This window comes from Lonchura striata, chromosome Z (genome assembly GCF_050655825.1).
Source record: "Lonchura striata isolate lonStrDom1 chromosome Z, ASM5065582v1, whole genome shotgun sequence".
Classification (NCBI taxonomy): Eukaryota; Metazoa; Chordata; class Aves; order Passeriformes; family Estrildidae; genus Lonchura; species Lonchura striata.
Genome location: NC_140740.1, coordinates 37,251,255 through 37,268,294, shown reverse-complemented (window position 1 = coordinate 37,268,294; position 17,040 = coordinate 37,251,255). Strand labels below are relative to the sequence as shown.

The 17,040-nt window shown below is 49.0% G+C and overlaps 1 protein-coding gene across 1 annotated transcript; it reads right to left on the bottom strand.

Annotated features, from left to right (window-relative positions):
* Positions 1–1,138: 1,138 nt before the first annotated feature.
* LOC146763774 (serine/threonine-protein kinase PAK 3-like) lies at positions 1,139–16,077 on the bottom strand. The gene is made up of 15 exons (XM_085566467.1): positions 15,936–16,077; positions 14,983–15,020; positions 14,391–14,522; positions 11,248–11,382; positions 10,627–10,971; positions 10,022–10,189; positions 9,563–9,731; positions 7,980–8,043; positions 7,675–7,723; positions 6,791–6,903; positions 6,099–6,216; positions 5,184–5,283; positions 4,548–4,744; positions 2,725–2,862; positions 1,139–1,376 (listed from the first exon to the last, which is right to left on the bottom strand). Exons 1-15 carry the CDS (start codon positions 16,012–16,014, stop codon positions 1,290–1,292), a joined length of 1,932 nt encoding a protein of 643 aa, XP_085422593.1. The 5' UTR covers positions 16,015–16,077; the 3' UTR covers positions 1,139–1,289.
* Between the last annotated feature and the right edge of the window lie 963 nt (positions 16,078–17,040).

Here is a 17,040-nt window from a genome sequence, read left to right as displayed (position 1 = left end):
AGGGAGCACAAAGCAGGCTGGCCTGCCGGCCCTGAATATTTCTGCAGAGCACTCTGCAGCTCCCAGCTTTGCTGTGGCTCAGTGCAGAGCTGCAGGATCGCAGGCGCTGCCTCCCAGAGCTGTGTGAGGCACTGGCTCCTGCAGCCGTGACCTGACGAGCTGTCCCTGCCTCCCGCTGGCCTCGGGTCCCCTGGCACAAGTGCCGTGCCCGAAGGACGCTGCCCTGTGCTCCAGCCTGCCGAGCAGCCCGGCTCCCTGCCCCGGTGCCCAGGGTGCTGCACACACTGCTGACCTTTGCCAGGAGTCGCAGGGCAGCGGCACAAGAGTGGGAATGCTGAGCCAGGCCAGCGGGCCTCGGCTGCCCTTGGCCTTTCTCTCCTCGGGCAGACTCCAGAGGGCCAATGCCTCCAGGCTGGGCTGTGCCCAGCAGGGCTCCGCTTGCCCTCGGGAGCAGCCGGCTGCGCTTGGGCTCTGAGAGCGGAGGATGCGCCCGCTGCCAGCAAGAGGCACGCAGGGCCGGGCTGTGCCTCCTGCAGCTACCAGGGCCTCCTTGCAGCCTGGCCCTGCCGAGGCTCAGGCTGCTCCGGGCTCTGCCAGGGCTCTGCTGCGGCTCCACGCCGGGCAGGGCCGGGCCCGCTCTCAGCTCACACTCGCTGACAGCTCTGCACCGCAGGAGACCTTTCAGAGCACCTCTCTGATCTTTCTGCTTTCTCCGCTGAGCGAGGCTCTCCTCCAGCCAAAGACATTGCCCTTCACGATACAAATCCAAGTGGCAGGCACCCAAATGCTCTCGAGTCACAGCTGAAGGCCTGCATCTGCACAGGATGTTTTGGCTGCACCACTCCCCCTTTGGTTTTTCCTGCAAATGCCATTGCCCTTTCTGCCTCAACTAAAAATACTACAGCTGGCCAAAAGCTGGCCAGTGGGCCATGGTCCAAAGGCAGTATCTGGAAAGGATGAACGAAGAAGAGCCTTCCCCCACTTAAAAACCATACAAAAGAAGCCCTAAGTGTGACTTAACACCCATAAAAACCAACTCGGAATTCAGAAGTGTTGAATTTTCTGGAGGGGTCAGAAGGAGGGGAATCTTTCAAATGAGTTAATGTTTCAGAAACTTTATTTAATTAAAATCCTCCTCTACAATCCTATTCTACAAAACTCTTCAACAATCCTCCTACAGTCCTACTCCACAATCCTCCTCTACAATCCAATTCTAGAAAACTCTTTAACAATCCTACTCTACAATCCTACTCTAAACTGGTTGTGGAGATAACATCTTGACTTGATTGTTACATTCTTCTCTCCTGTATCCTCTTCAGGACGATGATGAGTGGAGCCAGGATGGACACTTGCTTGGCTGATGTTATGAATGGATGCTGTCCACAGGAAAAAAAAAAAAAACAAAACACAATAAAGAACAGTGAACGATGACATTCCAAGCTCAGTGCTTCATAGACTCAATCAGGATTCCTCTAGTTCCTAGAAAAACCCAAAAAGTAAAACAATGGGACCATCTGCCCATCAGTTGTCATGTGCAGGACCTTGCCATCACAGGCAAACCTGGCCCAGAATCCCACTCATCCTTTTATTCTGGTTTCTCCATCTTGCTGGGATTTTTTTCCCTGCCAGTGCCCTAGAAATGGTGCTTTCTGTCCCTGAGGTTTCTTCCTTCAGGAAACTCCAGTGACTCACATAGGTCCCTGTCTTAGAAAGACAGGCACCGTGCTAATTTCCACAGGCACACAGAGCAGTGTCTGCCTTTCCATGCCTTGCCCCTCCTATGCTGGATGGCACCTTCCTTCCCAGCAGGACCAGCCGACTGGTGCTGGGTCCTGCAGTTCCCTGTCTGCCACACAACCTGGGCCAGTTCCCCTCTGCCTGAGCATGCCAGACAGCAGATGGGGCTGGGACAAGTCCCTTTCAGCTACCCCTGTTTGTGTGCCAGAAACCTCTAAGGGTGGGGTGGGGGGCACAAACCAGGGCCCCTCAGAGGCTCACAGTGAGCCCCTCAGAGCCCCTCCTGCCCACAGCCAAATCTCTCCAGATTGCTCTGCCAGGACTGGCAGCCTTGGGTTCCTCCACCACCATTCCATGTCTCTCTACCCTGCAATGCTCTACTTCAGTTCTTTTGCCGTTAGGTAAAACAGAACACAGCACCAAATTACAAATCAGGGCAACAGAAATAGAGGACAGAGCACCTCTCCTCTGAGGACAGGCTGAGAGACCTCGAGTTATTCAGCCTGGAGGAGAATAGACCCCAGGGAGATTTAATTGCCGAGTTCCAGTACTTCAAAGGGGATTCTCAGCAAGTAGGGGATACCTTTTTTTAACACATTCAGTTGCAATAGGATATGGGATAGTATTTATAATCTATAATGGGGATTGAGTCAGATTAGATCTAAGGAAGAATTCTTTCCTTGGAGCATGGTGCCACACTGGCACAGATTGTCCTTAGAGCCTGGGTAGGGATGGGGCAAACATTCCAGGTCAGGTGGGAAGGGGCTCTGAAAAACCTGATCTCTCCCTGCTCATTGCAGGACACAGATGACCTTTAAAGAGCCCTGCCAGCCCAGCCCAGTCTAGCACTCCTCAGCATTTTCATTTGAAGAGCACCAAGAGTGAAGGTGAAGAGGAAGGGGGCTCATCTGGTGCCTCGGACCTCAGTGGAGGAGGAGCCCATCCCTCGAACACTGTTTCACCTCAGCCCCTTGGCATTTTTTTTACCTGCAGGAGATCCTTGGCAGACCAGCGCCGTGCCTCGTCTGTCTGCAGGCAGCAGCTCAGGAAGTCACGCAGGGAAGGTGAGAACTGGTTGGGCTGCTGCAGCTTTGGTGTACCTTGTATGGCTATCAGGAGTTGAGGCTGGGGAAAAAAGAAACATGAGGCTCCAGCTGCTTCTTTGCCATCTGTAACTGCACTCCCCGAGCCCATTGTTTAAGCTCCACTCTGCAGGGCAGTTTCTTCCCTGGTAGAGACCCAGGGATGACTTTCCTTTACCAACCAAAAACCTAAAGCCCGATGCAGCCACAGCTTTTCCAACATTCAGCAGATCTTGCCTTGGCAGCTGATTTCATTAGTGGGAACTACATCAGCAAAAGTACATTTTGCTTCTCTGGGGATTCACACCAGTTTGACAGGCAGTTTGGAAGGGGGAGTTTGCTCTATCCATACTATTTCCAAGGCTTATTACATGAAAGGAATCTTTGCACTGCTTGTTGGTCCCTTTAGCACCACTTCCATGAAACAAAAGTAATCAGGTCTTTTTTCTCCTCTTGAAAAAAATGCAGATGCAGAATCCATCTAAATTAGACATAAATAGCAATGGAAAGAGGCCTGGGAGTCTCCATGAAAGCACCCACCACAATAGTAACAGCTCTGTGCTGGTGGTACTGAAAAAGATGGTGATCAAAGAGACACTGTTAATTTCTTCTTCAACCCAGAGGAAAATTTCCTTCTCTTTCCCCACACTCCCAGAGGTCACAAAGCAGGTTTTATGCTGTCTCTCTGCAACTGAGCTCAGCCACTGGACATGGTAGGGAGCTGGAGTCCTCACTGTCCTTATAACTGTGCAAGCCACGGATGGCCCTGCTCCTGTGGTAAAGGATCACAGCACCAGCATCAACTGCCCACGTTGGATCCCAGCCGCAGGCACCGGGTTGCAAGCTCATTAACTTGTTAAAGAACCCAGAAACAGTCAAGGGTTTAGTGTACAATTCTAACTGCAGTCGGAGAAAAACACATCCTAAACTTATCCAGGCCACCCACACACATGACTAAACAATGTACAGATGATTTGAAAGCCTGAAAGTTTTGAAGATCCACAGGATTTAGAAAAGATGGTACAATTTGGAGGAAAATTGATGTGCTTTGGTTAATAAAGGGAAAAGCAAGCAGAATTGCCTGGGCATTGCTTTGGTGGTTTTTTCTAATTTCTCTTTTTCTTTTTCTTTTTCTTTTTCTTTTTCTTTTTCTTTTTCTTTTTCTTTTTCTTTTTCTTTTTCTTTTTCTTTTTCTTTTTCTTTCTTTCTTTCGCTTTTTTCCATTTTCCATTTCCCATTTTCCTTTTCTTTTGCTTTTTTTTTTTTACTTTTCATTTTCTCTTCCTTTTCCCCTTCCTTTCCCTTTATGTCTAACTTTTTCTTTTTTCTTTTCCCTTTTCTCCTCCTCTTCCTTTTCCATTTTTTTTCTTTTTCTATAAAATTGAAACTAGGAAGATTCAATCTCCATTTTGAAGGAATTTATCATACATCCAACCATTCCACTGAAAAATTCATTTCCTTTAGAAACAGAACTCCAACATTGTTCAAAAAGCAAATGAGAAGTATCAGGCATGGCTGGAGGCCAAAATGGCAGATTTCTGAACTGGTTACCCTCCTCTTCCCTTCAACCAAGTCGACTGCAGATGCTGATGTGCTACAGGGACATTTTTAGAAGGGGACCTTGGTGGAAATGGTGCCAGCAGATGGCAATGGGACTTTGTCCAATGGCACACAGGACATGGGACAGGTGAGAAAGACAAACGAGATCAGGGAGTATTTGCACCTTACCGAATCAGGAGTTTCATTCCAGTAAGGAACTTCTTGTTCCACCATTTCGATGCCCACGATTCCAAAAGACCATACGTCCACTTTGGGGCCATATGCTTGACCTGTCACCACTTCAGGCGCCATCCAGCCAGAAGTGCCAGCCACTGAGCTCCGTCTACTCTGCTCAGGGGTGAGCTGAGCAAAGAGGCCAGAGTCAGCTGTGGAGAAAAAAACATACCACGAAAGCCAGCTCAAGTTAGGAAACCAAGCACAAGAATTCCCCACTCTCAGTCTAAGAAAGCACTATGTCATCTGCTGAAAATCTGTCCCTGTTCTGTTCCCTCAGGGCTTTAGCCAAGGAAATATGGAACTGGCCACTTCAAGAAACCCCCTCATTTTTTAGACTACCTCCAGCCTTTATTTTTCTGAAGCTTTAGACTTGTAGCTCCCTCCCTCTGGAAGGGTCATACACCAACCAATGCCCCTCTTGACTCCTTGTTCCTTGTCATACTTCTGTGCACGTTGCAACTGTGCCCATAGTTTGCAGCAGGGGCCCCTGCACTGCCACCAGCACCATTTCTGGGGAGCTGGCAGTCACTCAAAGCAGCCCCTCACCCCACGTCCCTGAGTGCTGCACCTGACCAGGAATATACTGACCCAGCTTGACAGAACCGTCAGTTCTGAGAAGGATGTTGCTGCTCTTCACATCTCGGTGGATCACATGGTTTGAGTGAAGAAAATCCAGTCCTTGCAGGCACTGAGAGAGAAAACAGAAACAGGAGGGCAAAAATTAGTGATGTGATTTCATCACACAAGAAACAGCTCTAAAAGATTCCCATTCCCCAGGGGAATGGCGAGTAATGGCAGAACACAGTGCCATTGAGAGGAAGAGTTGCTGCTCCAACACTTGCAGAGCAGGACCATTCTGAGGAAAGGCATGTCAGCTTTTGAAAGGGCAACAGCGCCTGCTGTTGTAGACTGTCCCCTGCAAACCAGGCAGGATGACTGCTGCTGCAGTGGATATGCTCCCTCCAAATGAGGGTTTGCCAAGAAAGAAAAAGTGGTGTGAAGTGGATCACTTTTGGGGTGAGAGGCTGCATGATAAAGGTTTTATTGCTGGCATCAGCACAGGCTTGGAAGTATCACATCAGTCACCTTCCTGAAGCAAACACTATTTTGTGTGACTACTGTCCTTTTCAGCTAAGGACTGTGTGAAATGAGTCTCTTTTTCTTTGCCATTCGTTTCAAATGCCACCAGCACCTTTGCTTTTACAGGCAAGGAATGCAGTGCAGACAGGCTCAAGACAAACGTTTAGAGACGCAAGGTGAAGAACAGCAAATACGAATACACGAGAGAGAGTGAGAATACAACAGCAGAAGGTAAGAGTAAAGGAACAGAGTACAGTGAGTGCAGGGGCACTGGCAGGCAGTTCCCTTGAGATGATTTTACTTGCCCATAGCATACCAGCAACACAGAAACAAAGCTTTATACAGGAAATCACTCCAGGTCTGAGCCCCTGTTTCCCAGACAATCCTGCCCAAGGCCTCTGAAGCACAGGTGGGATCCCTGACCTCCCGACTGATGGCAGCTATCTCGTCTTCACACAGGTAGGTCTTGCTGATGACATCACTCAGAGTGCCTCCATCCATGTACTCCATAACCAGCCAGAGCTGCTCGTCCACAAGGCAGCTGAAAGAAGGAAACAAGGGGTGGAGATGAACGTGCATGTTTGAAAACAACAACGTTGCTGTTGGAAAACAATAAGGGTTGTTTCCGGGTGCCTTTGTGATGAGAACAGAATAAAAGCAATAGACATTCCCTCTTGGCTGTGCATTGTTTGCAATCTGTGCAGACTCAAGGAGAAAGGCACAGCTGTGAGAAAGGAGATGTCCTCGGTGGGCAGCAAGCAAAAAGTGCAGTTTAGTAAGAGCCCAGATAAAAAGCCTGTCACACATGCTATTTCTGGAAATAAACACCTAGTCTTCCTGGCATGCATAGCAATGGAAAAGGGACAAGAATCCAAGGGAAATCCTCTCTAGGATGGTTTATCAGAACTTATAAGGTGCTGAGAAAAATTTGAGAAAAATTTGAAAAATTCAAGCCTCAATACAATGTGGAGGCAGTGAATTTACCAATAATTACCAGTTCTATTTTCTCCCAGTGACCAAAGAGGGTTTTTAACTTTGCATGCTTGCAGTATGTCAACAAACATTGCTGGGATAAAACAACAACCACTCACCTCTTTAAATAATTCACCACTCACCTCTTTAAATAATTCACAATGTTTGGGTGCTTTTTCATTTTCACGACCATGAGTTCATTGAAGTCTACTTCCTTCCTGACCAGTCCTTGAAGATTTATTTTCTTTATGGCCACCTAAAATGATGTTGAAAATCAGTAACATTAAAAGCTGGTGGCATGAGAACAACTTCTCCCATGGAGTGAGGGATTTTGCAATGACACAGCCAAATTGTGCCAACTGCCTTGTGATTAGACAACATCTGAATGGGAACAGACATTCCAACAGCCCATTTCTCTGCTCCTTGGGGGCCAGTTACAGGAAACGTGGCCACTGAGGTTTTGCCTTGTCCACTTGATAACAGTGGTGTCTCAACTATCAGCCACAAACCTCTGAGCACACTCCCTGCTGCTTTGTATGGGGTTCAGAAGAAGTCATCCATGCCTTAATATGCTGTGGATACTTCTTGGGCTATGGGAAGGGCTTAGGGATTTTAGGGACACCTTGCAGATCTCTCCCTATGTGCAGTTCCCAAGTGCAGCACTGCTGGTGGCTAAGCAGCTACCAGTAACTTTCAGATGTATTTTCTGGCAACCAGAAGTGAGAATTCAGGACTCTGAAGCTGTAGCCCCAAAGAGCAGTGAGATGCTCTAAGGCACCACCTTTGTTTTAGCAACTGAGAGCGAGTGATCACATCCTTCTCTGAAATGAACTGCTGCCCTCCGTGTCTTCCTTCTGGCAGCTGAGAAGGACAAAAACTGTCCCAAATGTATTTTGCAGGCTGGTACCAGTCTGTGTTTCTCGTGCCTTTTCAGTACATCTCTACCCAAAGCTCTGGCCACAGCTGCTCACACCAGAAGGGAAAGCCCTTGAGTACAGCAGAGTCCGTGGGGGCTGTTGACATTTACCTCTCCTCCTGTGGTAGTGTCGAGTGCTCTACAAACATCTCCAAATATCCTAGAAACAAAATAGTTGCCAAAAAGGAGAAGACATTTAGATCTTGCAGTGAAAGCCAGCCCACATGCAGGACACTGGAAGCATGGACATGTCTCTGGCAATGCCTTCTGGCCACACTTAAAAATTCTGATCAGCACTGACAATCTAACCCCAGCGTCTGAATATGTTTGCAGCTTGTCAGACTTCACACTTGGTGGATATTCCACCATCAAACACCTGGTGCATAGTTTGTAAAATTATCACTGGTTGGACTCACCCACTGCCAATATTTTCCAGTTGAACGTATTTTATAATGGGATTGTCCACCTTCACCATTCTCCCTGTGGGAAACAACATGCAAGACGTTCACTTTAATGCAGAGATCCCAGCTTCCAGGAGATACAAAAGGCAGCCCCTATGTCTGAGGCTCTGAGCCCTGTGCGATCAGCTGGCTGACAACAAGAACAACAACAACAGAACAGGAACAATAAGAAGAAGACAGGCAGCTCCGCAGCACAAGTGGCTGGCACAGAGACTGATTTTCTAGCGTCCTTCAAAGAGAGAGAGCTCTTGACAGCAGATACACAGGGAAGTACAGGGAGATACATTCAGAGGAGACAGACACCAGAAGACAACAGCTTCCAAGGCAAATAAGTTTGTCATCTAGAAACATTAAGGAGAGCTGGAAATAACAAAGCCTTTGTTTTCTTGGGGAAAAACACTGTGAGATTCAAGAAAAGGTTTCCTACTTGCTAAGATTAAATGCATCTTGGTACCTAGAATCAACTCCTCTGAACACATGCCAAGTTCAGAACAGGAGAAATATTGCCAGAGGTTCCCATCTTCTCCACCTTGCAGCAGTTTGCCAGAAGAATGCCTCTGTGTTTGTAAACCAGATCTGCTCATGCTATAACCAGTCCCAATGGGGCTTTCAGGACCAGAACCCTCACTCTTTATGAGCAGGGTGAGCTCAAAGATGCCCTTACCTGTGCCCTACATGAAGAACCACACTGCTTCTCTTCACCCTGAAGCATGGATCAATTGCTCCCATTGGACTCACCCTCTTGGCAGCACACACGTCCCCATCTTCCCAACTCAGCATGGTGGGCAAGGGCAGAGAGGACAGCAGTGCTCCTCAGGCAGCAGCATGACACACACAGCTGCCCAGAGGAGATGCTGACCCTCTCATGGGTCCAGGCCATGTGACACAGAAGCCAGCCCAGACAAGGGGCTGCTGGCTCAGGCAGCTCCGCGCTGCAGCGGCCAGGCAGCATCGGGACTCTCCTGGCTACGGAAGGCTCCAGCCTCTGCGGTCCCACCAGCCCTCAGGGCCAGGGCAGCTACCACAACAAGGCTGGCAAAGCCCAAGCATGAGCACTGACAGGCACTGATGGGAAGAATGTGATGGCAGACGCAGCATCAACTAGGCTCTGTTCTCAGCCCTACCAGGTCTTATCTGATAGCACAGCACAGGCAGTTGTTATGGGAAAGGAGCAGAATAAATGCCTTGTGCTGCAGAATCACAAAGGGCTTGATGTGTTCTAGAGACTGATCTGAGCAGGAATTCTGCCAATTGCTAAGACTCAAGCGGTCACAGCCTTCTGCTGATCCAGGAGCAATCCCTGCTTCCGCCTTCGGCAGAGAGGGAAGCTCAGGCAAACTCCAGGCAGTCCAAGGTGCCCCCAGAGGCAGCAGGAACACCCAGAGCGTTCTGTCACTGCCTCGGAGCACTGCCAGCACTTCCTGTGGGGACTCCTAAATGTCCCTGTGACACTAAACTGAGGAGGACCGTCTGGTACAGCTGTGCTGACACCTGCACACAATACACTGTCCCTCGGGTAACAAAGACACCAGACGTACTCTGTTGCTCCTGGGAGGCACTGTTGATCTCCTGTTGCTGAGCAGCAGCTGGGTCAGTGTGGGATGTGAACCAAGTGCCCCAGCTCCACTTCTCCGGCTGGGAAGCAAAGGATCCTTGGGACGGCGCTGCTGCTGCTGCAGCAGGTTCAGTGACAGAGCCTGTGTAGATCTGAGATAAGAAATGAGTTTGTGTCAGGAAGGTGGCTGTCAGAGATTGCCCCGAGGTCCCATTTCAAATGCACGCCCTTTGGAAGCTGCTGTCAGCCACATGGAGAACTGTTCAACAGGACTGGTTTGGATGTCCACTTGTAAAATCAAAGGCTGGTTTTACTTGAGTTCATAGCCAGTTTCATGTTCTGAAGGATGACTGCAGCAATGACCTCTCCACTTCCGCCCAAGGACTCCTTCCCCCCTTTTAGGCCTGCAGACACATTGCAGCTCCTCCTTCTCGTGTTCTACCTCCTTCCATGGAATTCTCTTTTCCAGCACCATCCTCGGGATGTGCTTATCTTGCAGCATCTCAGGTTGGTACAGTTCCTGTGCCTCATGCCAGCCTTGGGGTTCTTGATCGCCTGTCATTTCCTGGAAGTCTTTGCAGGCTGCCAGGTAGGATGGTGACACTTCCACCTCAAGTCAAAGAGAACAAAGCAGTCAGAGACTACAGCTTGTCCCCGTCAGCCAGGAGTAATCAGCTGTGAGGAAAGGGAAAGCACAGAACAGGAGCAGATTCACAAGGAATACAGACAGCCTGTAGCTCATATTCCAAATCTATCTGAGTGACCATGTTCACCTGCAAAAACACCTCAAGAAACAAGGAGAGCTGGCAGAAGCCAGCAGGAGTTCATTTGGATGACTGCTGGCCACGTGGCCAAAGGAGTAATCCCTCTGTCCAGACCATCAGGTGAGATCCAGCAGGCCAGGAATTGTCCTTCAGAGCAGCTGTGATAGAGGCCTCAAAGGGATGGTTTTCAGAGGCATCATTCCACCCACCTGCTGCTCTGCAGAGAAAAGGCAAGGAGGGCAGAAACCACCAGTTTGGTGACTGCAGTGGCTATTTCACTCACTTGCTTTTCAAGAGCATTTTGCTTCTGAAGGAGGAGATTAATTTTCTCTCTGTTGATTTCAATTTTTTCATCTTGCCTCTTCTCCCTCGCCTTGATCCTAGCCTCAGTTTTCTGCAGCTCCGCCTGAAGCTGTTCCTCAATGTTCTGTAAAGAACAAGAGAGAGGAAGTTTCCTGAGTGGAATGGCTGCCACTCTTTCACTCGCCTGTTTTTTTTGATTGCCCTTCTGCTGATGGAGATTCTTCTTCTCTTGGATGGTTCTCATGTCTTGCTTGTTCTTCCTCTTCACTGCCATAGTGTCACTCTGAGCTTTGGGCAGCTCTGCTTGTGGCTCTGCCTTGATGTCCTATACAGACAAATGCAGAGAAGTGACTGGAAGCTGCCATCAGGCTCAGCTTTTTCCTCTTGCAGCCTCAAAATCACATTTATTCAGCTACTTCTTTCTGCTTCCCTACCCTCCTCCACTTCAAATGTAACCCTCCTGTCCCAGTGATGATCTCTGCAGATTCCAAGGCTCTGTGCTTTCAGTGCCTCTGAGACTCCTGGCTTTCTCAGTCCCAAGAGCTCCATTTTAAGCCCCTCTTCCTGCCCTTCCCTCTGACACCTGGCAAGTCAGGCTTACCTGGCCTTTCTCCTGTGGCTCTTTCACCTGCTGCCTGAGCTGCTCTTCCTGCTCTCGGGCTGGGAACAGCTCTCCCTGAGTCTGCCGTGGCATCTCTGATAAAGCAGGCTGCTCCTGCTCTTTCTCTGGAAGGACCTGCACAGAAAGCAAGAGAAGATGGGTTTCAGCATTGTGGAATGCTTGTGGGCCAAGACTCAAGGACTGATGGCCTCACATGTTCCCAAAGCACTGCAGTGCTGCAGGCCCCCTGGATCATTCTATGCCCGTGGGGAGGCACAGATTCCAAAGTGTCCCTGGCACTGCAATCTGGGGCCATCTGGGGCTGAAGCTCCAACAGCCTCTCAGGCAGCTGACAGGGAAAGTGTGGCATTTCTCAAGGTTCTGCTGAGGGCCTCCCTCTGCTCCTGCCATGTCCTTTTTGTCTTTCAGTAGTGACTGACACCCTGCCCCCTCCCACAGCTCCATCCTGGCTCTGCAGGTGACTTCCTGGGTGAGCTCAGCCCTTGTGAGAGACACTTCTGGAGTTCATGTTCTCTTCAGGCCTGCACCAGCATTCTTGCCTTTCTCACATCCACACTCTTGTTAGATATGCATGTCATTCAGGAGATAAGGACACATGCAAAGGTCCTCTGATGGAGGTCAGAGAGCCTCTATGGCCACCTCAGTATATGGAAGAGGACCAAGGTGTTTCTTCTCCCTCTTTTGTTAACTGGGAAATTTGACCAGCAGTCACAGAAACTCTCATAAAGCCCCATTAATGAATGCACTTTACACCCTTAGGAATGCCAGTGAAGGAAACATGAGTCATGAATACATGTATGAGCAAAGTCACCAGACCTCAACTACAGCATGGGATAGTTCCACCCTCTTAGAACATGTAAAACTTTAAAGGATAAAAAGGAGGCTTCAGGTCAGAAAGGCTGGAGGAGGAAAACATGAGGGGAAAAAACAACCACCTCTGGAGGGGGAAACATCTCTGCCTGCTCAGGATCAGTCAATGGATCTTGTCTCTCCTCCTCCCCTGAAGGGATGCCTTTAGGTGAGCTTTGCATCCTCAACTGCTTTGGAGCAGAGCCAGGACGATTCAGATAGATACATAGACATACAGAGCTCCCATTTTTTAATCTCTCTTTACTATCCTTTCTGTTGCTAGACACATCAACACTTGGTGGCCAGTGCCCCAGTCAGCACAATTCTGAACTTGCTCTTCTGTTCCTTCAATAAACCACACTCTCAGGAAATCTGGAGCATTTAGGTGCTTATGGAATGCAGTCAGATCCAGAGCATTGCACTGGGAACTGCACTCTTGCAGCATTTGTGCTTGGCCAAGTGTTTCTCTTGGACTCGACCACACTGACAGTGCTAAAGGGGCTGCAATCAGAAATAAAGCCCAGCCCCTTCCAGCTCCTCTGATCTCTGAGGACCAGCAGAGGTGAGGAATGCAAGGGCATTGATTTCCTGCACAATTCCCAAGCACAACACACACTGATTCCCTGGGCTGCAAAAAGGCACAGGAGCTGTTAACCAGAAAGTGATGTGCAAGGCCCTACTTGCTGGCCTGCCATCACAACAGCTCCTTCAGCAACAACATCCTTGCCCCAAACTATGTATTCTCATGCAAAAATACTGCATCAGCCAAAACTGCCTCCTTGCAAACTAAAATTCAAGCAGAATCTCTGCCAGTCCTGGAAAAGGGCAGGAAAGGTTGAGAAAAAACATCTTTGTTTGCTGGAAAGAGAGAAATTGCACAGGGCTTCTCCTTCTCACAAACAAATACAAAAACAAAAATATGAAAGTTTCACCTAGTCCAGTGTCTAAAGTTCTTAGATGCAGTGAAGGGATGTTTTGCAGCCCTTGAGGTGAGCACTGGATCTATGGATCTATGGTAGGGATCTATGGAAGTGTGCCTGAAGGTCCCTCACCAGCTTCCCGTTGTCCAGGCTAAAGCTCCCTCAGCATCTTCTCCTTGGCCTTGTGCTCCACACCCTTCCCCAGTTCCCATGTCCTTCTCTGAACACGCTCCAGCCCCCCAAGGACTTTCTGCTTCAGAGGGGCCTGCAAGTGGACACAGCACTCCCAGCTATGGCCGCAGCACTGCCCAGCCCAGGGAGATGGTCACTGCCCTGCTCCTGCTGCCCCACTGCTGCTGACACAGGCCAGGATGCCCTTGGCCTCCTTGGCTACCTGGCCAGGCGCTGGCCCATGTTCAGCTGCTCTTGACCAGCACCCCTGGGTCCTTTTGGCCCATGCAGCCCCCAGGCACAAAGAGTCTTGTTTGACTTCAAATAGAGCACCCAGAATTTCAAGGTGTACATCATGGTTTGAGCATTACAAGACAGCAGTCAAGGACTTGCAGCTTTACTCCCACTCGAGGCTCCAATGCAGTTTTCAAATGCAGTTTTCAAAGTAGACTACACAATAGAAAGGATCAACAAACACATGCAGTCTCTGGCTTTTTCCTCAGAAGAAGGGTTCAGAACTACACCATTTGGGGTTTTTTGCCACATGGGACACGAGTGGCCTCCCACAGCTTCATGGACAACACCATCATCTCCTTGCAGCTTATCAAGAGCCAAAAAACAGGCAGACTCAGAGCACCTGTCTGCTCTGCTACTGGCTGCTCTGCCTGAAGAGCTATAAGAACAACCTGGCAACAAAGGCACCAAAATCCCTGACTTCAAGCAGCAACTCTGCATCCCCAGTGTGTCTCTGAAATACTCCCAAGTGAGCACACCCAAGAGGTTTGCAGGGACAAAGCACCACAAAGAGCTTGTGTGGTCAGATCAACATTATTTGTGCCTGCAGCTACTTGGCCGGTCTGTGGAGGGGGACAGGACTCTCCAGGCCACAGTGTCTCCTGTGTATCTGAGAAGGCTGAGCACAGTGTCTTTGACATGCTCCCTGCTCTGAGAACAGAGAGCCTTCATGCTCAGGCTGGCCCCTACCAGAATGCCAGGAAGCTGGGGCCTAAACATGACAGATCAAAGCCCATTTTCCAGCTCTCACAGGCTGCAAGAAATCGCTGCGTCCTGGCAGGACTCCAGCACTCAGCATCCTCAGCCAGCAACAGCAAGTGCTGGCTGGTCAGAAACTTGCCACTCTGCCTTGCACTGAAGGCAGCACCAGCCACAGCTGGCACTTACTGGCTCAGAATGTTCAGGCTGTGGTGTGACCACAGCTGCACCCTCGTGGTCATACTGCTCAATTTGCTCCTCTTTGGCTTCTTCTCCAGGAGCAGAGGGAGCCGGGGCAGAGACCACTGTTGGTTCTGTGATCTGTGGACAGACAGTAGTGTGAGGGACAGGCCATTATCTATCATTTATAACCTCCTTTCTATTCAGCACTTATTTCTATTCAGCTATATTTCAATAACAAGCTCTACTAAGGACAAATCAGAAACTTTGATAGCAATGGGATTCTAAGTCACTCTGACTTAATTAAAATGGGCTAATTCAGCTGAACCACGGATTTCTCTGCATTAAATATTCCACCCTGGCTACTATCAAGAAGCAACATTCTCTCTGCAAAACTGAGCTTTTCATTCCTTGAGAGCTCTGAACTGGAAAAGTAGGAAGTAACCAGCAATGCCTTTGCTATTGCTGCTGCAGACATGGAAATGGCTTTTCTTTCAGCCTGCCCAGGTGGCCCTCAACACTCTACTGCCACAGGCCAAGCTGACAGCTTGCTCCACAATTCTTAAACACCACAGACATGAAATGTTCCTTTCTCACTCACCTCAGGATCTGCACCTCTGAATACATGGATCAGGTGGCCTGTAGTGGGCAAGGGAAAATGAACCAGATGCTGTGAGAAAACTGCCTTGGCTGGAGAATCCCGCAGAAGAGAAAAAGTCAACCCAAACACAGATTATTTTCCTTTCTCAACATCCTTCCAGGACACATTTCATTCACACAGCCAGCAAGAGATCAGGACCATATTCTTGGATGTACCTACACTCTGGACTTTAGCCAGTAAATGAATACAAGCACGATCAAGAAAATGCAGATTGTTCTTTAACACTCAATGCTTCTGTTCTGTCCAACAGAAAACACAGCTTTTGTTGTCTTGTCTTTCCGGTATGTTTTTTTAAAAAAGAAATTGCATGTACTAATTCCCATTAAGTTGCTGAAAAGAGTTGCCCAGAAAAGCTTCCCCAAAATCCCCCTGAGCCCTGACAGTTCTATTGTAGAAGAGCACAGCAGCTGCTCTGGGGTTCTGGAGTAGACACTCACTGCTTTGGAGTTTGCATTTTACTGCAAAGGAAATCTCTATCTTAGCAAGCAGTCAAGGGTTATGTTAGGCAGTCAAATCCCTTCATGACAAAATTTAGAGTGAAAGAAGCTTTCACTCAGTTCTGGGGAGAATTGCTAAGTCTGTAGAAGGCCTTCTAAGAAAGTCTTCATTTACATTTTCAAAGCTGTCTTGCTAGTCCCAGGAAACTGAGGAAACGACAGATTCTGCTGCCACAGACTCTCCCGTGGAGGGAACAGGACCTCTGCAGGTTGCCTTGCAAATGCTGCCCCTGTGGCTACAGTAATCCCCTTGTAACTGAACATTTTGACAGGGGCTTTACCAAACCAGTGGTACCCTAGTGCTCTTTCTGTTTCAAAATAACTCAGGCACTAAGAAAGAGCAAGAAGACATACAAAAGCCAGGTTCAGGTACACCCAGGGAAAACCTCTACTTACGTGCCAGGTTAGTCAGGTAATAGCCGGAATACCAAACGCCGTAAGCTGTGAAAGCTGCAGCAGCAAGTTGCTCAATCATTGTAGCACTGCTGTGCAGATTTGCTCCAACACTAGAAAAAACAAGGCTTTTGTCAGTGCGCAGATCCCACTGACAAATGCCGCAACCAGGAGGATGCTCCTGTCCTGAGCAAGCCTTAGGGCTGCTCTGACCCTGAGGCCTTCCGTGCACCAAGACAACCTTCTGATGTCACCATGACCACATGGCAACCATGCCCTGACATCACAATGCAAGCACTCTATATTGGCCTGTGAATTTATGCAGAGCAATAACCAACCTTCCGTACATCAAGCGCAAAATAGCCGGGGAAGTTCTCCTCTGTCACCAAGCAGCATAAATTCCCCTGGTGGGCCAAACCTTGTTGTTCAAGGGATCCGAGAGTGACTCCAGGAATGCACCAAGCACCTACAGCCTGTACCCCAACTGAGCACTCAGATGGGATCCAAGCAAAGGAAACTAGACCAAGAAAATGGCCCAAAGTATTGCACAGAACCAGGAGAGAAGGCACTGTTGGCGTAACAGCTGAAATAATTCCTAACAAATCTCCCACATATTTGCACATTTATTGGATTTGCCCAGAACTCCTGAGCATGTACATCTCTGCTTTTGTTCCCTTTTGGAAACAGTCAAACTGGTAGCATTTGCCCACCAGCAGGAGCTGCTCCAAGTTCGGAACGCGACTGGTGGTGCTGATTTCCAGAGGCTTCTGTGTCCCAGGAGAACATAAGGAAGGAGTGGGTTGACAGGCGCTGGCGCTGCTGCTGCTCTATGCCAGAGAGCCCCAGCTGGGCAGGTCACGGCACTGCAGGCTCTTTCTCCTGCCAGAGCTGGGCACGCCTGGGAACAAGGCGTGGCAACTTGAGGGGAAACCAAAGGCTTTGTGGGAGCTGCATTGCTCGGCACACACCCAGGCCATCTGCGGCACAGAACCTTTGTCCTCCAAAATGTAAACAAGATGGAAACTGCTGGAAATGGTTTCATTTCAACCATTATTTAGGCTTCAATAGAAATTACCAAAATGAAAGTTATCAAGCATGGCCCAATCCA

Bases quoted from the DNA above. Each gene is read 5' to 3' on its own strand.
- LOC146763774 (XM_085566467.1), bottom strand. From the start codon at position 16,014: ATGATTGAGCAACTTGCTGCTGCAGCTTTCACAGCTTACGGCGTTTGG. The intron at 15,021-15,935 runs GTAAGTAGAGGT...TGCCCACTACAG, and splicing joins TTACCTGACTAACCTGGCAC to GCCACCTGATCCATGTATTC. The intron at 8,044-9,562 runs GTACGTCTGGTG...TGTTTCCCACAG, and splicing joins TGCCTCCCAGGAGCAACAGA to GGAGAATGGTGAAGGTGGAC.